At 43.6% G+C, this 21209-nt stretch overlaps 2 protein-coding genes across 2 annotated transcripts in view; one reads left to right on the top strand and one right to left on the bottom strand.

Annotated features, from left to right (window-relative positions):
- Positions 1-203: 203 nt before the first annotated feature.
- Positions 204-5681, bottom strand: LOC139338679 (BTB/POZ domain-containing protein 2-like). The gene is made up of 9 exons (XM_070973910.1): positions 5125-5681; positions 4887-5006; positions 4454-4610; positions 3379-3484; positions 3081-3278; positions 2712-2904; positions 1721-1808; positions 1466-1612; positions 204-1297 (listed from the first exon to the last, which is right to left on the bottom strand). Exons 1-9 carry the CDS (start codon positions 5679-5681, stop codon positions 1136-1138), a joined length of 1728 nt encoding a protein of 575 aa, XP_070830011.1. The 3' UTR covers positions 204-1135.
- Positions 5682-7017: 1336 nt separating this feature from the next.
- LOC139338682 (protein unc-13 homolog A-like) overlaps positions 7018-21209 on the top strand; it is a 32260-nt gene continuing 18068 nt past the window's right edge. The window contains exons 1-11 of the mRNA XM_070973914.1: positions 7018-7354; positions 11675-11704; positions 11955-12054; positions 14399-14516; positions 14656-14779; positions 15379-15449; positions 15666-15720; positions 16167-16196; positions 17714-17927; positions 19311-20411; positions 20548-20650. Coding sequence (XP_070830015.1) covers positions 7333-7354; positions 11675-11704; positions 11955-12054; positions 14399-14516; positions 14656-14779; positions 15379-15449; positions 15666-15720; positions 16167-16196; positions 17714-17927; positions 19311-20411; positions 20548-20650 — 1968 coding nt within the window. The 5' untranslated portion in view covers positions 7018-7332. The remainder of the gene's footprint in view (positions 7355-11674; positions 11705-11954; positions 12055-14398; positions 14517-14655; positions 14780-15378; positions 15450-15665; positions 15721-16166; positions 16197-17713; positions 17928-19310; positions 20412-20547; positions 20651-21209) is intronic.

Genomic DNA, 21209 nt, shown 5'->3' with positions numbered 1-21209 from the left:
AATAAAGAATGGAAAATAAGTAAATAAATAGTCAACATAACCACTGCTAATTAGTGAATCTCTCTGTTTCCAGTCTCTATGCTAAGCTAACAGGCTGCTGGGTAAAGTCTAGCCTTACATTTAACAGACAGACATAAGAGCGGTATCATTGGACACTCTCTCCTCCTGGCGTGGATTCTTTTTCAAAGAAACAAGCACCAAAATGCATTTTCTTCACTCTTTAATCAATAGTTATTTCAAGTTACATATATACTGTTAATAAATGCCACTTTAATATACAACCCTTTCACTTCTGCACCAAGAGAGAATGCTCTCTGCCCCCACACTTTTTAAAACAAAGCCCAAAAGAAACATATCTGAAGAGTTAGTGTGCATTCATAGAACAACCAAATTAACATATGCAAGGCCGAGAAGTGCAAGTTATCTTGGGTATAGGCAACTACCAAGCAAGGACACAAGATATCACAGATTGTACTGTAAGTAGAAACCCAAAAATTACTTACCTAATCATGTTGTTAAGATTAATATGAAGTTCGGTTCAAATTCGCCAAGAGTTCATACAGCCTATGAGATCTAGGAGTCTATGGAAGTTACAGCTGATGATGTGGAACTGAGTGAAATGCTGGTCTGTACTGAATGGTGATGAGGAACTTGGCAAATCTGACAGACTGTACATTCATACAGTTGCGACTCTCCTTTGCACTAATGCTGCGGAGTACAGGAAGGGGAATTGTACATCTTAAGTAGAATTCAGTGTCAAGCCTTACGCCGTCAATCCACAGCAGTGACATCGATACTGTGAATAATCTGAGAGCCTCCTCCCTCCCTCTCTCCTAGTCCCTTGTGGAGTCTGTTACAGTCATGTCTGTTTAAGAGGCTGGCATCACTACAACACAAGGGGATAAAGGAACCCGCTGAAAAAGAGAGAGATGGCATCTCAAATGACAAGCTACGCCCCATGTAGTGACCTACATCGCTTTACAGCTATCTGACCTCCCCTGTGCTCAACAGTAGTGCACTACATGGAGGGAACAGTATGATGTCTGGAGATTAGTCCCCAGTACGGCTGCTGAGACGTGGCCCCGCGCTGGTGTCAGGTTGTCACATTTGATGGAAGATTTGATGTCAGAGGTGACTATGTGTAGAAGATGACCTCAGGAATCTGTCCGTCCTCTACAGAAGTGCCGTTGTTGTTTCCCGCAGCGTAGCAGAAGGTGAAACACGTTTTTGTGCCAGTGGATGATGACTCGTGTGTCACCTTTCGCATTCCTTTTGTACCATAATGAGAGTCTGGACCCTGCGAGGCAGACAGAGAGGGTGAATACACTGCTTTTACACATCTATTTTATAGACCAAATGATGAATTAATCTGCAGATTTATAAATAATCAAAATAATCATAGCCCTTGGACTTGACTGAACTCCTAAACATGTGTATCTGGCTTTTTAACCAACACGTCACGGACCTTCAGTGTAGCACAGGCAGTGTAGTTGACGTTGGGTAATATCTCCACTGGTTCTTTGAACATGACTCTGAAAGTGTTGGCGGACCCATCACAGCTGAAGCCTGTGTCATTCTGGCCCAGCACTGTGTTACTGTCTGTGTGAATGATCTGCATTGAGAGAGAGAGCAGACACAAACAGTCAAAACATGTTATACAACATGCATTCAACATACAGTGAAACCAGACATAAAAGCTATGAAGGATTCGGGTCCACACCTGTATGTTAACTTGGTAGTCTGTGGGTCCGTGTATAGAACCGTAGAGACCGAACCCGACCACAAATATCCTTCTGTTTACTGAGAACCTGAGAAGAAAAAAAAAAATATTAAGAATGAGAGGGTAGTTAACAGTGTGGAGCTGCATGTACAGTGTGTGGTGTTACTTATTTCTATCTTCCTTAGTGCTTATCTAGTCACAAACTTTTTCACAGTTTCGCTTGTCATTACAGGAAAGGCACAGGTGTAATTAACAACCTTAATGATGGTTTGATGGTTTTGACCACATCTATACAGATATTTTGCAAAGCTAGCATTTTCATTTGCGTTTGGGCATCTCGTCCACATGCAAACAGCATTTTGGGCCACTAAAAGAGAGATTTTTATAAAATGCTTTTTAAAGCGCATATTTTCTAAAACTGCAGTTTCTGTTTATTGGCGTGCGCGCATAAAACGGAGCGTCTGGCAAATGATGATGTCATCACCTCTATTTGCGCATGCCCATTGTTGCCTCTCTGGTGTTTGATGAATAGCTGATGTAGACTCTGTCACCACCTACTGGCCCAGCATGCTTGTTTGAGTGTTTGGAATCATTTTTTCTTTCCTGTGTCTATTGAGATGACAGAATTCTGTCAGCACATGTTTTTTCAGGTCTCATAAAGTTTGTGCTCCTGTTAATAAAGTCCGTGGCTTTATATTAAACAGTATGGTAAAGGTATAGTCAAATTATCTGATATATTGTTTCTTCTTACTTACTGACTGAAAAGTTGTCATTAATCTCTGTTTAAGTTTGGGTGGAGCAGGGAAATGTGTTGTTGTGGTGTGGTTTCATTTTCCTGTTCTATGATTAAACGCTTTACTGACTATACTGTCATTTTCTTAGTTAGCTAATATCATAGGCAATTTTTGGATCATAAATAATTACTAAATATTCATTAAATATTTGACTGCATTCAGTTAAAAGTTCTGAGCATGTTCTGCTCCTCACTCACCGTATGCGGTCACTTGTCCCGCTGTAACCCCAGCGGCTCTCCACCTGTCCAAAACGGGTGATGCTGCACTCCTTCCCGCGGAGGCAGCAACGTGGCCGGTCAATGAAGTCTACACGAGGCTTTGGGTTTACTGTGAAGTGGAGGAAGAGACTCACCACCTCCCTGTCAGTCAGAATACTGGATTGGGCTGGACCTGAAGGTACGATGACAAGACCCAAGCACAAGGATCAAAGCCTGAAAGACAGTGTATGTGTGTATGTGTGCACGCGTGTGTGTTTTGGGTGAGAGAGGAATTGACAAAGAGCGAGAGCAGGGAAACACAACGTGACAGTGAAGCTGTAGTGCTGGTTGTACTTTGTTTCTGTTCACCTGCAGCAAACTCCTCAATGGTCATGAGGGGGAAGCGGATGAGTGTGAGAGCTTTGCCCAAGACTTTGCGCTTGTTCTCGGGCGTTGGCTGCAGCTGCTGCCTGTGAGCCTCCGCCTCTGCCCAACGCACTGCAGCGCCAAACAAGCGCACCTCCCTCACCCCGAGGGTATCCCTCTCCAATACTGCCACCAATGTATCTAGGGGAAGGAGAGATGAAAAATCAGTCATTAGTTAGACCGTTAATCATAATAAATACAACATGTGGAGATAATGACAACGTTCACAAGGCAACATTACCCAAATCTATGTCTGTAAAGCCTTCAGCAGCAAGAGCATCACCAGTGTTCTTGTCAATGTTTTCTAGACAGAGGCTGGCAAGCTGAGGCTCATCAAACAACCGTGCCTGAAAGGAAGAGTACCACAGTTTAAAGAACACCTTTTTCACTTCACAGCCTAGTTAGATATTCAGAATTGATAACTGCTCTTGGATTCAATAAGTACTGTATTGCAGATATGCATAATTACTCTAAGATCAATGAGTGGAACTGGATCTCAGAACTTCACACTTTTTTGGGACAGACCAAAATGTGTTCATAGCACTGAGCATCAAAAAATAACCCTGAAAGCTGGCATCAAGAAGCTGGTCATACTGTAAAGTTGTTTATTCTTTGATATGACAGTTTCTGATTTAAATCACTATTTTGGCCATTTTAAGAATGTAACGGGGGAAGTTTTTGTAGTAACCTGGCATAATGGACGTTGCCATCTTTTTTTTGGAGCCAGCAATGACCACATTAGGCTGAGAGGGTGGAGGTTTTGAGGATATGCAGTGCTAACCCAAACCCTCCCATTCCTGACTGCATCTGACGGAGAACCTGAGGACATGCCATGGTAGCAACTTGTCAATCACAAGGTAGCCACACCCTAAAGCATCTCATGCTTTATAGTCTATTTGACTCTAAATGGGACCGTAATTTACAAAACGAACATTATGCTGTATTGAAGAAGACTTGAAACTAGTGGAGACCATAAATCTATTAGGAAACTGTTTACTGAGGTAATAAATCAAGTGAGAAGTAGGGTCCTTTTTCAGAAGCTTATGTATTCGGTCTACGGTTGCAGTGGTGTACCGGTTTTACGGTATACCATGCTTTGAAATTGACCGCTATCATGCTGTGTATTTGCATATCTGGGGTACTGAATTCTACTGTTTTAGTGTTATTAAAAACATTTTGAAGTGTATATTAATTTTCATGTTTGTTAGGACTTAATGTGCACACTATTATATGCATATTCACAGGCAGTACAATGAGTCCTACACACTGAATGGCAAACATGAACTGGTCAGCGTTCATAGTTGGGTTAAGCAGACCTGTGTGAGCAGCATGAAAGCATTGTCGGCTCTCAGGTTCTTCTTCAGGAACTCCACACAGTGGGCCTCCAGTGCTGGCACTGCATACTTCTTAGCTGTATATAGCGTGGTCATCACCGTCTCAGGCCCAATCTGGACCTCATCAGAGTAGAGAAACCTGCAGGAGGTCCACAAGTTATACATCATCTCATGTCAATATCTATTGTTACATACGAATAGTTTCGTGGCACGCAATTTAGACACGTATATGCTAAGCTTAATCAATAACATATGATGAATGCATTGGTATGACATTTCATGGTACAGTGTCATGTTGGCTGCAATTTCTTGCTGCTTCCCAAAGGCTAATATTCCATGTGAAATAAAAAAAGCTCATTTTCAGGACTAGCAAAAGTTCAAATGACCTGCTTCTCCCTCCCCTCCTCCTCCTTACTTTAAGAGGGCCAGAAAAGCAGCCGGTTCTACATCAGGAAGCTCGATCTCCGTTGAGGTCGTCGCCATCCCACCGTTGAACATGGCATCAAACACTGCGCTCCCCACAGCAAGAACAAACCTGACCATGCCAGGAGTCAGCAACAATAAACAACAGCGGAGAGGTTAAGTCTGTGCTTTGCAGAGTCAGCTAGCTAATGTTTTGAATGCTAATGTTGCAGTTAATCATTTTAGCTTACCTGTGCGCAGGTATCCTCTGAACCCCGATTCCCTTGCCCACTAAAAAATGAACGTCACTGAGTACTTCGTTGTTGAAGAGGAAAGCAAATCTCTCCTTCACGGTGCTCTTCGTTGCCTGCCAGTTGTACACTGGCTCTCGGTACACCAGCACAGACGCAGCTGCGGGAGTGGCAGTAGGTGCTGCCGCCTGGGACGCGTTTGACGCTGCGGTGGTTGCCATGTTGGACGCCGGGGTAGCCATGGCTCCGGCTGCCGCAGCACCTGCCGCAGCGGACTGCTGCAGGGAGTTCTGCGCAGTCGGTTGAGCTCCGGTCGAAACACCGTTGCTCTCTCCCCCGCCAGGCCCCAGCTGCGGGTTGGGACGCCTCGCTGCTCCCTGGGCTCCCCCGGCCGCACCGACCGCTCCGCCGTTGGATGCTGGCATGGAGAAAACGCTGTTGCTGGGCTGGCTGTTTCCCAAAGGACCCGGGCCGGAGAAATTAAGGCAAGGAGGCCTGCCGCTGTTGTCTCCAGCAGCCATCTTGAACCGAGTGTAGGCGTAAACAACAGGCTTCATCGCGTTGATTATTTGGAGTAGTTTCAGAGCCATGTCTGCCAAACGCTGCCACCTGGCGTCAATTATTGGTACTATAAGGTATTCTCCATCTGCACAGGTCCAGGTCTCAAACTAATAATTAATCAATTGCGAACACGCTGCCCGACGACTGTTTATGATCAATTAGAACAACAATGCCAACTCTTTAGGATAATAGCTAATAAGTTGCTTTGATAATCCCTATTTTGAATTTAGCCATTGAGGTTTTAAAGTGGTCATTGGCAATTTAATTTTTGTTCTCATGCTCCTTTTAAGCTACTGTTGTGCTGGTGTAGTACTGCTGTACTAAATAAGTACTGTCCTAATCATACAGACCTCTGCCACATAACTTCCCTGTTAAATATTAATGATTAATGACCACAACTGATCAGGTTACACTGGAGCCCAAGATCTTCTTGCTATAATGGGACAATGTAAACTTCTGACCTATCATGCCGCAATTGTTATCCAGTATTACAGTCATCATCATTACTGACTGTAAATGATTTCCAAATGAAAGTACTCTCTCCTGCTGTGATTAAATGGCAGCAGTTAATACTTTGACGCACAGTATTGTAGCTTTCTAAAATGAATACAATTTCTCTGTGAAAGGTTGAGATCTGAGGAAACAAGATATTGAGATAAACCCACTTATGGTTTCTATCCAATCATCGTCATTGTAAAGCCAATAGACCAGCAGTCCCCAACATTTTTTGCACCACGGAGCACATTAGTCGTGTGTGTGTGTGTGTGTGTGTGTGTGTGTGTGTGTGTGTGTGTGTGTGTGTGTGTGTGTGTGTGTGTGTGTGTGTGTGACATATGTACAGAGGTACAGGCGGATGCACCTGATTTTCAAAATAAAACTTCTGTCAGACTCTGATGATCAATAAAATATTTTTTGTTCAGTCTCTTTCTGTGCGGCCCGGTACCAAATGGCCCACGGACCGGTACCGGTCGGTTGGGTACTGCTGCAATAGACAATACAAAACATGTGTATCCACTGAGTCCTTTTTGCAGAATTTGAACGTCACATGTATTATGATAAGTTGTATATATATAGTATCGGTATTCTACCATAAGGTTATCCCTGCTCATATAAGGCTTTGAAAGAGCATTTAGTATTTGTGTTTTGTAAAACAATGAATGAAATTCCCAGCCGTCATCGCTGAGTGCATTACACTGGCCACGGTATTAAAACAGCCCCATCCCGTCTCTGTCTCCCCCGCTCACCCCACCGCGCGCCTGCTACTCATCAACCGTGACGTCAGAGCGGAGCGGCGCGGCGCGGGGGAGCTGTCCTCGCGCGGAGGGTGCTACTGCTGAAACAAGATGGCTGTGCGCGCAAGAGGAGCAGCGGAGGAGAGCTGAGGCAATGCAGAGGAGGAAGAAGAGGGGGGCGAGGAATTCACTCCTGTGTGTCTTGTCCTGCCAAATGAGCGACAGCTCCGCGGAGAAAGAGACCAAGCGTTTCTGAGATGATGCTGCTCTGTTTCCGGTACCATTTAGGGTAACGGTTTGGCGGTTTGAGTACAGTTTTTTTTTCTTTTTGTAACCAAGAGACAAACCGACTGACCAAACAAATCACGGAGCACTAAGTAGAGGACAACCAGGGACGCTCACGCCGCTATTAGAGATGTCCCTGCTATGTGTGGGAGGTAAGAGAGGCCATTAAAGGGGCAATTAACGCCCTCCGTGTTTGATGTTGTTGAAGTATCACTTGCTCAGGGTTGAACTGCAGCAGTTGTCTGACAGAGCCTGCGGGCTCTCAGCTCCGAGGAAAAGTCTGTGCTGCCCGAGCCGCGGAGGGTTTGTGCTGATCAGTCATTAAACAGCAGCTCCGCTCGTCCTCGCGGAAACACAGCACGTTTGTAGTGGGGGATGCCATTGGGATGCTTTTAACGGCACAATTGCTGAATGACATGTTTGCTTAATTTACTGTTTGACCTCAACAAACATGCATTATATGAATGAGCTATATGATAGCAGAACAAGGGAGACAGTTGGAGGCTAGTCCAGTCGTGGCTGTTATCACAAACATTCATTGGCTCTGTGAGTTTCTATAAATGTCTTCATGGTGGAGGAGAACCACTGTGTCCTCCCATTGAAAGTACTGTTGCGGTTTCTGTGTGTGTGTGTGTGTGTGTGTGTGTGTGTGTGTGTGTGTGTGTGTGTGTGTGTGTGTGTGTGTGTATCGACCACTCTGTTCATTCATGTGTGGGCAGTCAGAGGCGGAGGAGGACGAGGAAAAGCCCCTACCGCTGCCGCACCGCTTGCCGCCTCCGTCCTGCCGCTCTGCTGTAGTCGTGAGGGAATACTCGTAGTCGAGCGGTGCTCGTCACTCCTCAACGTTTTCCCTGAGGCGATGCGTCACCTCCTCCTACCAGACTTCCTGAAAGCACCTGATGCTGACACTGTTGCCTCTCAGCGCGATGAATAAGCATCTGCTGCGATTGCTCAGAAAGTACCGCTTCCAGCTTCACAGTATATAATCAGGGGAACACAGCCCAGGCTGAGAGAGAGGGGTCTCCTATGAAACACATTTTGTGGCCCTTTGTTGAACAGATCGAGGTTGAATCAGCATAACTGCAAAAACAACTTTTGTATAATTGGACTGGAACCAACAGGAATGATAATTAGCAGGGTTTTGATGGACCTGTATAAGTATGTCCTGACTGCTGGACCTGAAGCTGTTGATCTGTGAAATATCAAAAAAGTAAAACAATAAAACATCTCAGTTTGAGCTGAAACAATTGGTTAATCAGTCGATGAGTTGATCCAAAGAAAGTTCAATGGAAAATTAATGAGCAGGTTTGATAATTGGTTTGTTTTTTAATGTAATTTTTCAAGCACAAATGCCAGTGAACATCTATGGGTTTTGGGCTGTAGGTCGGACCAAAAAACACATTTGAAGATGCGGCCTTGATCTTGAGGATATTATGACAGTTGTTTTTTTTTAATAATTTTCTGACATATTCCAGACTAATCAATTCATAGAGAAAATAATTTGCAGTTTACTAAATAATGCAGCCAAATCCCAATCACAAATGGCTAAAGGCTTAAAAGTCTTAAGATTGCTTGTTTTGACCAACAGCCCAGAACCCAAAGATATTTAGTTTTTGATCAGATAAGACAAAAACAAACCCTCACATCTGAGATGATGATGAGCAAGTTATTTTTCTGCCGATCAACCAATCGACTCATCAACTAATCCTTTAAGCTTCATCTAATCTAGTCAGTAAATGAGTGCATAGAGGTATATTTGACCTCTAGACGATTGGCGTAGATGGAATAATGGCTACTTGAGTACAAAAAGAAAGTTAAGGGCATTTCAAAGTCACCTTTTATACATCAGGCCCATTATGGATGCTACCACACCTCATCCTGTCCTGCCAGGTCCACCCACTGAGTCAGTCCCAGGTGTCATTAGAGCCCTGAGCGTTATTCATTCATAAACACTGGCTGCGGCTGTCAGTGTCGTAGACTACGAGACCTGGCAGAGATCCCTCTTTCTGTTCCTGTTACATCATTCATGCTTACCTGACTGGAGCTATTTCTGGCCTCCACAGTACTTTGTGCCTCTTGAATAGGCAGCATTTCTTTGGAGCATCTGCCGACAAAGCAGAATTGAGACACAGATACAGATTAACTCTGAAAAACTTGGCTTTCTTTCCTGCAGATATCCCACATACTTTCAAGTCCAGTTTTCTCTCTGTCTTGTTTTGGACACTAAATCTGCCAGTGTAATGTCTCTGTCAGCAGTTGCGAGGACTGCTGCAGATCTGTACGTGTATATGATCCCTCAGAATAAGGCGCTGTCTATCTAAATCGTGTCAGCCCACATTTTGTCATTGGATGGCTGAACTCAGCTCTCCCGCTCCCTATTTTACATTCCCTGACAGTTCAAGTTGAAGGGTTTGCTTGATTCCCTGTCAAGCCTCTGTTTTCTTGGCAATAGGCTTGGTTCCCGTAAGACAGAGTCTGCTGTGTCAGAGCTACTTCCTGAATGAAGTATCTGCTCAAAAAATGGCGTTGCACAAAATTTACTGTCTGGCTGTACAGATTATGCTGTGCATCCTCTGATTAATGAATAAGAAAACAAACACACTTTGATTTGTCAATTAGTGAGATGGTGACAGATGGTTATATCTTTGACCTCATTTTCTGAATCTAGGCTACTCACCCATAACCTACATTTCAGCTGGTTGATCTAATGTTACAGCCCGTCATAGGCGTATTGTTTATGAGTTATGGGCACTTACATGTGCAGTATTCATGTGTGTGTTGGGGGGTCGTCCTGTGTGCTGAGATTCATGCAACTGTGGCAAAATATTGTTGTGGGGCTTGTGAACATTTCTCATTGTAACTGATCCTGTCACAGAGATTTATGACAGTATGCTATTATTAAGCTTCAGCTTTCCACTGTCGAAAATTCAATTCCTTTTTTATTGATCCTCCTCATGTGCTGATCTATTTCCAGGGCTGTTTGAGTCTTGACACTAAAACCCAGCAGGCTCTGATGTGCTCTGCTTAAACAATGTAAAGGACTGCTGAGAACATAGCTTGGTTTCTTTCTTGTCTTCTCTGCATTGTATTGAATGCTTTCATTTTCTCTTAACATTTATAGTGACAGCTGTTTGAAAACAGAACTGGAGCTAAAGTAAAGACGTTGAGTTAGCAATAAGGTAGCTGAGGTATGAATGGAAGCAGAGATTTAGATTTTTTATCATTGCTGCAGGTGTATGTGAGTGAGTCACTGCAGTTTAGTGTGTGTGTGAGTGTGTGTGCTGATGGAGCCGCGTGGCATTAAGTGCTGCAGATTTAGCTTGAATTTGTGTCGTATAAAATAAATATGAAGCAAAAGCAGTGAGAAATAGAAACAGAAAGCGTCTTGCTGACTCAGGGCAATTTTCCATCAACTTTTCATTTTGTGGTGGTTACTATGGCGACAGGCTCTGGTGTGGATGGTCCGTGGAGAATATTGTAAGATAAGCCATGAATTGGTGTTCATGTCGCATTTCTCATGGGGCGATAAAGGTGCAGGTTCGGTTACATAACATATTAAGCTTCACTATGCATTTTATTAATGCGACCCTGTGTTTATTATCTGCACACACCTGCAGTGTGGTGTGGGGATCTTCTGGAGCATGTGGGTCCATGGTGGAAAGCAGCGGATAGTAGAGCATTAAAAATGTATGCGCGAGTTACGTCAGAGCTGGTAAAAAGGTGGTGCAGAGAGAGAGCCCTAAACTTTACACTGAAAACCCTCTGACAGATGTGTTTGATAAAGGTGGGAATTTTGCTTTTGAGTGCTTGTACAATAAACATCTTCCCAGAGTTAACAGACACATTAGGCTGCTGCATGTTGATGTGTTTAATCATAAAATAATGAAATGGTTTTATACTTGATTTTACAGCACATTTACTACTGGAATTTCTCCTAATTAAAACATGTTATTAATAACAATGTATTTATTGTGGTCATCTGTTTAATCTGTGCTGTGTTGTTCTTGTTATTTGTGCGTAGGCTTGCTGTACTTTCTGTTTCTAAATCCCACACTGATGAAGCGCAGTGGGAACACCGCCCATTTTCAAGCGCTGTGTGTTTCTGTGTTTTGCCACCACACTCAGGGCCAACATGTCTCGACCTTATGGTAAAAAAAGCTGAGCACTCGGTTCAAATCTGCACCATTGCAATTTCATTATCCTGCGTCAACACTCATGTACCATGTGAATATGCACTGTATATCTTCTGCCAATCAGTGGTGATCTAAAAATATGTCTAAATACAGTAATTTTCATGAGTTTCCTGTGGCATGTATTTTATTAAAATCCAAAGACTTTGTTTTCATTTGTCACAAGCATCCTTTTGTTGCTTGTTCGCTGTGTGAAGCCAGAACAGAGGATGCAGGAGCGTTCAGAAGTGAAAACAGATGGTGTTCCTGTGTGTGATTTTGTCCCTCTCTGTGTTTCCACAGTGAAGAAAGCCAAGCTGGATGGACCCCAAGGTAAGACCTGGGATCCTGGAAATAGAAAGAGGTAGATCAGGGGGTGGGGGGGACTCACTGTTATGTGACATAAATCTTAGACTGTGGACATATTACATGCTGCAGCCATCAGTGGAAGTGAAGGGATGGGAAATTGATCTGGAGAATATAACATCTATATCTCAGCATTGTTATGTCAACATTATTATTTTCTAATGCTGAGGTGTTTTATTGTAACATGTCTCTTTCTTCATCCCTCTCTCCTAAACAGAGAAGTTCAACACTTATGTGACTCTAAAGGTACAAAATGTGAAGAGCACAACCATTGCTGTCAGAGGCAACTTGCCCAGCTGGGAGCAAGACTTCATGTTGTGAGTCCTCCATCATCTTCAAACAAAGCTCCCTCTTCTTCTTCTTCTTCTGCACCTCCCTCTCCCTCGCTCTTTCCTTTGCTCTCACCCTCTCATCCGCTCTCTACTTCAGCTGCTTGAGTGCTTCTCTATTTTTTTTTCATCTCATGCTTTTTATCAACCTTCCTCCCTCCCCTCTTTTTCACTCCTCCATCCCAAGTGCCCTTTATCCCTGTATTGTTTCACATAGCTCTTCCTCTCTGCATCCGCACATCCGCCTCCAACAACTGCTCAACTACTCTTCTGTGTCTTTTTCATCTGCTCTCCCTCGACACCTCTGCCCCTCTCATCCTCACTCTCAACCTTGGCTCCCTCCCAGCCCCTTTTTCCTCTCCTCTGTCACTTCTTCTAAGCACAGCTCCTTGATCTTCATATACCCAGCCTCTTCTCCTCCTCATCTCTCCCCATTTCCACCTTGTTTTCCACCCCGTATTCCCTCTCCTCATATCTCTGCTCTCTAACCATCATTAGCAGCATTACCCACTCAATTAGTTTGTTTGAGCTTGGGTTTCAATACAGTTTGGACTGCACTGCAATCACGAAAACATTATACAACACAGAATATTTGACATGCAGGGAGATCTAGTGTGGTTTTGAGAGCATAGCAGCATATGGGCGATGAATGGTGCGAATCATTTAGCATGTGGGATGCAGCAGGGAGGCTGACTGTGGAGTCCTGTGCATTTGTATGATGTTCGGAGGCGTTGAGCATTGTGCTGGGGTTGCATCAGTGAAACTGTGTTACGTAATGTTTGGGCTGCAGAGAGAGTCTCATCCCCTCCTTCAAACTGCCTTTAAACAACTGTGCCCCCTCAGTCACTGCCATGAATCATATAGGCACGTTTCTTAAAAGGAGTCACCACCGAGACGGGAAATCCAGCCCCCCTATTTCTTAATTAAAGTTCCCACTTTGTCCCTCCAGGCATGCGATACAATCACCTCCTCCACTGCCTTCATCACACTCCTTTCCTCCCTCCCCTGGTTCATCCCTCTCTCTCTCTCTCTCTCTCTCTCTCTCTCTCTCTCTCTCTCTGTCTCTGTCTCTTTTTTCTGTCCTGCTTCCTGCTGTCTTGTAAATGTTTTATGTTAGATCCTCTCAGGCTTTCTCCCACAGAGACGTGTCTTATATTTGTCACAGTGAAGCCCACAAGTAATTACTGTGTATCTTGTGTGTGTATGAGTGCCTGTGTGTGTGTTTAGCATCTATCTTTAAACAGTGGTGGCAGAGGTACTCAGATCGTTTACTTACTTCATTCAAACTCCTACTTAAAGGTCCAGTGTCTGGGAGTTAGTGTCATCTAGTAGTGTGGTTGCAGATTGGCCAGCTGAGTAGCTCTCACCTCACCCTCCACAACAATGGCCTGAAATGCATGAAAGGCACTCTCTCGAGTCAGAGTTGGTTTGTCCATTCTGGGCTACTGTAGGAAAGTTGTGCTGCCACATGGCGGCCTCCTTGGAATAGGACCTGCTCCCTCTGTAGATGCTAAGAGCTCATTCTAAGGCAACAAAAACACAGTGCATATTTTCAACTGATTATACATGAAAGAAAACATGATTAGGATCATTACGTTACTTTTCTGCCAATAGATCCCTCTTAACCTACACACTGCCGGACCTTTGAATTGTTGTATAAGAGCTTATTAGTTAGTTAATATTGATTCAACAATGTGTAAATGCCATGTTATTATTTGAGGTGAAGGTGTTTTGAAGTGCTTTATGTACAGGCCAGTAGTTTGGTCCAGCGGTTTCAGAGTCACAAGTTGAACTACCTCCAGAGGGAAAGAAAGAAAGAAATTTAAATTAAATAAATAAATAAATAAAATTAAGTGGAAACATTGGAGGACTTTAGAGGGGACATCACTCTTCATGCCAACAGTTGTAGCACAATAGCATAATTGCATTGTGCTAACAATGCATAGACATCCGAAAAGTTTAGGAAACACTGCTTAAATCTCATTTAAAATGTATTTTATTCTTGTTTTATAAGGTTATAATGTGATTTATTTGTAATATAAGTAGTTACTAGTAAAGTAACTAGTAACTAGAGCTGTCAAATAAATATAAATATAGAATATAGAAGAATTCAAAATAAAATTGAATTGAATAGAATAAAGAGTACAATATTTTTCCCTTAAATGTAGTGGAGTACAAGTGTTAAGTAAAATAAAATGGAAATAGTCAAAAAAGTATAGAAGTTGAGTAAATGTACTTAGTTTCTTACCACATCTATGTTTAAATGCAGTCTTATTACTGTCAGTTATGTTTTCTCTTGACTTTGAATTTTCCTTTCTCTCTTTCTTTCCAGTGAAATTAACCGCCTGGACCTGGGTCTGACAGTAGAGGTGTGGAACAAAGGGTTAATCTGGGACACCATGGTTGGCACCGTGTGGATTCCCCTCCATAGCATCCGTCAGTCAAATGAGGTTTGCCACTAACCACCACCCCTTGAGAAACACTGTACACTGTACTGAACACAGTCTGCATTTGACTTGTTTTCATCACGTTTATCTTTGTATAGTGTGTTGTTTGTGTGTCAGCTGCAAAATGTCTCTGTCTATGCAGGAGGGTCCAGGGGAGTGGCTCACACTGGACTCTCAAGTCATCATGAACGATAACGAGATCTGCGGCACCAAAGATCCCACTCTACACCTGGTGCTGCTCGACACGCGCTTCGAACTGCCTCTCGGTGAGAAATCCATATTCAGAAGCTGTCAATGAGAAGATGAAACAACCCCTCGAGAGAAGGAGAAGATGACGAATAAATGATGTCTGTGTGTATATTTTCACAGCAAACAGTGATATATGATCACCAATAGTCTCCCTGACTGATTAATTCACTTGACCTATTTTTCTCTGATGTGTTTTCAACCTTGTCTGTGCCTATGTGTGTCAGGGAGAGTATTTGTGTCCTTTCCCTCTTACCGATCAAGCTTCCGCTTAGCATTGATTAGGTGTCATTTTCTTTCTGTTTCCCCTTCCTCCAGTCAATATTGTGCACCTGACTCCTCAGTTTGTGGACCTGACCTATTTATAGGGGTTTGGCTTTAGGGCTCTAAGTGAAAAGGCCACTGTTCAATGTCACTATTCTCTGAGCAGGACAAGGTATCAGAAAATAGACAGATCTGGGTCAAATAATATTTAGCTTACTTTGACATCATTTTGGGGCAGTTTGTAACATAGAACAATATGTTTTGTGAATAACTGTTTTACAAGCCTACATCGTGTAGGTGGAGCTCCATTTGGGTTGATTTTGTCACCTGAGTTTGTCTGGCTTGTTGTTTTCAGATATCCCTGAGGATGAGGCTCGATACTGGGCCAAAAAACTGGAGCAGCTCAACGCCATGAGGGACCAAGATGTAAGCTGTCACCCCTTTTGATTTAATACCCCAGCATATCCTCACATTTCAGGAACGTGCCAACATGATTAATTGGGGGAATAACTCTGTTACACATAACAAGATGAAATTCAGCTTCACATTTTCTCCACTTCCTGCATACAATTTCAAAGTCTCCCTATTAATTACCAGTTAATCTCTTTCATTCATGGGAGTTTTCCATTTGTCTGACTCCAGTACTCATACCAGGAGGAGCAGGAACGCCCTCTCCGTGCACCAGGGACCCAGTGCTGTAAGTGACCGATCACTGTTTGTACCAGTCATTTGTTTGTGTTGAACAAGAGAATAACGTGTTTAGCTGTTGAGATGTAATTAGATTGCTTTAGCTCAGCATGTGCATTAAGTGTGTAACCGCACATGGGTTGCTGTGTGTTAGAGTGGAAAAGAGCCTGGAACGCTGCACTGTAACGGATCAATAGCGGTATCAGATGTCCGGAGGAAAGCTCCTTCTGGATGCTGCTGTGCTTTGACTATTGGCCCAGTCTGCCGAGCCTGCTGAGTTGGCTGTCTGGTGCAGGTGGAAAGACTTGGAGGCTTAGCACTCCCTCTGTGCTCTCTTTCCTTTCTCCAGCTCCATCAGGGAACTTTGGAGCATGAATGGCATGAATGCATGTTTATGTTTGGACATCTGGGAGCCATAGTTAATCAATACTGACACCCTCCTGTTTTTTATTGCAGGTAACTGGAGTCTATGGGGAGACCAACAAAGTAAGTGTACATAAATGTATACTGTACATGCAGTGCAGTCCATAAGTATCTGGAGAGTCAAACATTTTTCAGTGTTTTGGTTCTGCAATCCATCATAATAGAACAGGACATTTGCAGGTCAAGTGTAATCTTTCAGCTTTGATTTGAGGATGTTTACACACATACTGGTTGAAAGTGTTGGACTTCTCTTCTCTAGGACAAATGAGCTATGAGTCCTTCTGCTGATCCTCATACACCCTTAAAGCAAAGGGCCAGTTCATCCAAATTACCAAGAAAAAGTTCTCTTTTACTTTTAGTAGTGCACATGGTTTTGGTTTTATTTGCCAAGGTTTAATCCTCAGTGATTTCTGCCACCACCACCCTGAAACAATGAAGGTAAATTCAATTTCTTAATTTCTTCTATTAAATGTAGAATGTTAAACAACAACAGAAACAGTGTCCTTGTTACTTTACATATCAAACAGACCTCACTGACAACAGCTTTATTTGCAGCAGTAATTTGGGTCAACTGACCCTTTGATATCAATCATGGTATCGTCTTAAATCCAATGTTCTGCAGTACAAAGCCACAATAATGAAAAATATGACAATGTCCAAATACTTGTGGACTGCACTGTCTATAGAGTACATTGACATTGATATATACACACATTAGATATGTGCAAAAAAAAAAAGATCTCTCTCCTTGTGTATCTGTCTCCTCTCTTGCTGTGATTAGCAGATGGTCTTATATAAGTGTCTGTCAGACTCACCCACACGACTGCATGATTCGTCTCATCTCTGTTCACTCAGGGGAAGAAGGAAAGAGCAGGGGGGTAATGATAGATGGTGAGCCAATGAAGTGAGTGAGACAGAGAGAGAGGGAGACATGTTGGGACACGGTTGAAGTGAGAAACAAAGTTCAATGCCTTTAATTAGTGTTTACACGCCCAGATAGATGAAGATGAAGGTGTAAGTGGTGCGACAGCCGCCTACCTCAGAGTGCGAGAGACGTTGATGGATAGTGATGAATGATTAATAGATGCTGGATCGCATTTGACTGATTCTGCTCCGTTAAAGTCTCTCTTCACTTCCCTCCAGGATGTTAATCTCTGATCTATGGACACTGGAGAAGAATAAAGCATCTCTTTAGCATGCAGGAATGGATTTATGTTCAGTTATGATGATGAGAATGAGAAGGAAACCGCTGATGATGTTCATCATGTGCTACATATATGGATGCACTCTGAATGACCTATATGGGTCTGATGGGGGTTCAGCAGTGGAAGGCTGCCATCTCATCTATATTATCTATAATTATCATAGTGCTAAAAGATTGGTTCAGGGCTGATTAGAGCCTCTTATCTCTTTTCCACTTGACAAGTCGTAGATTGGGATAATCATTTTCATGATGTTCTCTTCTCCTCCTCTTGCTTTTATTTTTTAAAACCTTTTTCTTTTCTCTTGTTCCTGTACTCTATGAAGACACCAACAAAAAGACTAATCTGTTTTTTCTCTTGCCTTGTCCCTTTGTGTAGATGAAGACCAAGACAGTGCTGTAGATGACAGGGACAGCGACTATCGCAGTGAAACCAGTAATAGCATCCCCCCTCCTTACTACAGCACATCCCAGCCCAATGCCTCTGTCCACCAGTATCCCATCAGCCACCAGCACCGCAGCTCCAGAAGCTTCTCTTACCCGCGCTCTGGCAACAGTCATGACCTCGAGTACCACCACCAGAGGACTGTCAGGTGTGTGCAGGCTTCAAGTTCTCATTCAGTTCATTTGAGCTGGAAGCCATGAATATTTGGCAATTTTGCTTAAGAAAATACTTAAAATAACATAACATAATCTTCCTTTTACTAATGAAAGCTTTGATTTCTAAACAATTAAATGCGTCATGGGCCAAATTTAAAACACAGGTTTTGTTGCTGTAGCCTTTCTTGGTCTGATGGTAGCTAAAGTTGAATAACTTTACATAGATCTTACTGTGACATTATAGAGTTTGCTGACTTGACTGTGACTCTTGTCTACTTCTGTTACCATGAGGCTATTTTTTAGCATGTAGCATTTTGCTGTAATTACTGCTTGTGGCCACAGTGGCTGCTGTTGAGTTAATGAATATCTTCAAAAAATTCTGCAATGCAGTGTGTGCGTGCACACGTCTTATTATTCTTTCCGAATTGTTTACAGTACATTTCTCTGTTTTTATTGACATATTCCTCACAGACTGGGAAAGAAACTATGCATTCCGTACCTCTTTCTTTATGAATTATTCAACCTGCAATCTAATGGTCAACGCTGCACACAAGATTAGCTGCTTGTGTGAGTGTATTGGACAGGGCAAGCACCTCGCACCCCCGCCCATTCTTCTTCATCTCCCTCCTCTCAGCTCTCTACACTCACTCTCTCCCTCCCTGCCATCTTTCCCTCTATTTTGTCTCTAAACTCACCGCTCTCTTCCTGTCTTCACTGTCCCCCTCTCTCCCCCATCCATCCTCCTTCCCTCTCTGTGCCTCTATTCTGTTTTTAATAGCCCCATTCATCACAGAGTATAAATACTTTTTCCCTGTTTGTTGCATTTCTGGGTGCTTGTTCTTTTTCTTTTGTCAGCTTTCTGGAGGCCTCTCACCTTTCTGTTCTGCTCTATTTCTCGCTGCTTGTCTGGTACTCTTGTATCCCCAGTGCTTTTTATTGATTAGCCATCAGCATTATTCCTGGCCACCTCAGGATATGTAGAAAAGGTTTTTAGTAAGGCTGCCCAGCACAGTACAAAGTGTACAGTCCTAGTCCATAAAGCGCCCTAATGAAGTGCTCTGTAAGCATTTTTTAGATTATGGTTCATAAAAGGAGGAAAATCCATTTACGATATACATATGCATGTATACATGCAGTAATAACTTGAATGAAAGTGTTTCTACGTTTGTTATAAAACTATATACTTGTCAAGTACTTTAACAATCAGTCTCTTTTGGGTACGAGGTGCTCTTGAACTTAACTTTGTTTCTCTTCTCTTCTCTTCTCTTCTCTTCTCTTCTCTTCTCTTCTCTTCTCTTCTCTTCTCTTCTCTTCTCTTCTCTTCTCTTCTCTTCTCTTCTCTTCTCTTCTCTTCTCTTCTCTTCTCTTCCATCCAGTCCCTCGGGGAGCTATGCCTCATCTGCAGAGCTGAGTCGGTGCAGCAGTCAGCTGAGTGAGGAGGACTATGGTGGTGAGTATGGGGAGAGGGACCCTTACGACGAGAACGACTCCTACCACTCCTGCCACTCCTCGGTTAGCTACAGTAAAGGCTCTCCAGATTGGGACCCTGATGAGACCCAAGGGGCATACAGCGATGAGGGTGGCTACAGCAAAGACGGAGGAGAAGAGGCGGCTCTGTACGAGGAGGATGATGGAGGACTGTATGAGGGAGAAGAGGAGGGCCTCTACGAGGATGAGGAGATGATGTATGATGACGAGGATTTATACAATTTGGATGGGACCCTCAGTGAGGACATGGAGCCACCATTCACCCCCACACCAACATCAACAGCCCCCACAACTCTGGATGTACCCAGCTCCAGACCTCCTCTGGAGAAACAGCCCTCTTTACACCAACAGCAGCCCCCTACTCAACCGCCTAGCCAGACATCTAGCCAGTCTCATCCTCCTGGCACGGCCCCATCAGCACAGCCCCCCTCTGGTCAACCAACAGCTCAACCACCTAAACAGCCCCAGCCCCAAACACAGCCTCAGCCCCAGCCAGCCCCGTCTGCCACTTCCTTCTTCTCAATGGCCAAACCTCTAACAGCCGCTGTCACAGGTTTGGCCTCTACTTTCCTGTCTTCAGTTCCCACCGCCCAGCCTGCCCAGTCTCACCCTGCAGCCTCAGCTGCATCTCAGCAACACCAGGCTGCTGTGGCCAACGCTGTTCCTCCATCCCACCCAGCCACCATGGCTAACTCAGCCTCCCAGCCCCCATCCACTGCCATGGGCTCTTCCTCCCAACAGACCCCATCCTCAGGGCAGCCCCAGTCCCATCTCAACGGTCCTACCACCACACAGTCAGCTACCCCCGAGGACCAGACTCTCCAGCTGGAGGAAGAGCCATGGGAAGAAGAGGAAAAGATGTTGGACAAGGAGGCCAAGACACCCCCTGCTCAGCCAGAGGAGAAGCTGCCTGTGGAGGAGACAGAGGAGCGTTTTGAAGAGAGCAGACCGCCGACGCCAGAAGAGGAAAAAGAGATGCCGCCTGAGAGGTAGGAGTGAGGGTTGAAAGAGAATCAGATCAATGAACTAAACAGCAAAAATAAACTCGAAGGGAAACAATGCATTTACCATCAATCCCAGAAATGTGTCAGCTGAAAAATGAAAAACTGTTGTTTTCTATTTTAGTCCTCCAGTCATAGAGGAGCCCAAAGAGCCAGTGGATCCAGCAGTCAGAGCCAAAGAGAACTGGCTAAGACTCTACAACAAAGTCTTAGAACAGCTTCGGGAGGTAAGATCACACATTTATCCCAACTCCGGTTTGAAATTCCAGTCCAGTCCTCCACAACAGTCCAGTCGGAGTCCCGGAGTTGTTGGCCTGATTCAGCTCCACCCTGTAATCTAAAAGATATACCTGAGTTCAAGAGACTCTAAAAGTGTCGACCAAGTCTTTGAAATATGTATGTGCAGTGCATTATTTATGTGCAAAGACAGGGTACACGCAGTAAGTTCTTCTTAGTTTGATGGTGCTTTTTGCTAGACACCAGAAAGCAGGCCTAATGTGTTTCATATTCTATGATTGCTTCCTTTTGGTTTTCTTAAAATAAAAATGCTGATGGCTCGACAGACAGCACATGTTTTATTTTAGTTTGGGTGCAGCACCACAGCACTCCTTGACACAGCTGCTTGATTTAATTGTACACATTAAGTTTTGCTTGATCGGTTTTCACTTGCATATTTTATTCACATGTTATGTTGCTGTTCATTACGTTTGAATTCAGTTATGCAGAGAATTAATCACTTGCTTTGATGTTTATGTTGATGTATGTCACGTTGCATTTTTTTTTGTA

This window comes from Chaetodon trifascialis, chromosome 11, assembly GCF_039877785.1.
Source record: "Chaetodon trifascialis isolate fChaTrf1 chromosome 11, fChaTrf1.hap1, whole genome shotgun sequence".
NCBI lineage: Eukaryota > Metazoa > Chordata > Actinopteri > Chaetodontiformes > Chaetodontidae > Chaetodon > Chaetodon trifascialis.
Note: the sequence above shows the minus strand (reverse complement) of the source record. Positions and strands in the feature narration are given on the sequence as shown.

What these genes read in the sequence shown, in the direction of transcription:
- LOC139338679 (XM_070973910.1), bottom strand. Translation starts at nt 5,681, where the DNA reads ATGAAGCCTGTTGTTTACGCCTACACTCGGTTCAAGATGGCTGCTGGA. An exon ending in CAGAGGATACCTGCGCACAG is followed by an intron (nt 5,007 to 5,124) that starts GTAAGCTAAAAT and finishes TGGCATGGTCAG; the next exon opens with GTTTGTTCTTGCTGTGGGGA. An exon ending in CATTGAGGAGTTTGCTGCAG is followed by an intron (nt 2,905 to 3,080) that starts GTGAACAGAAAC and finishes TCGTACCTTCAG; the next exon opens with GTCCAGCCCAATCCAGTATT.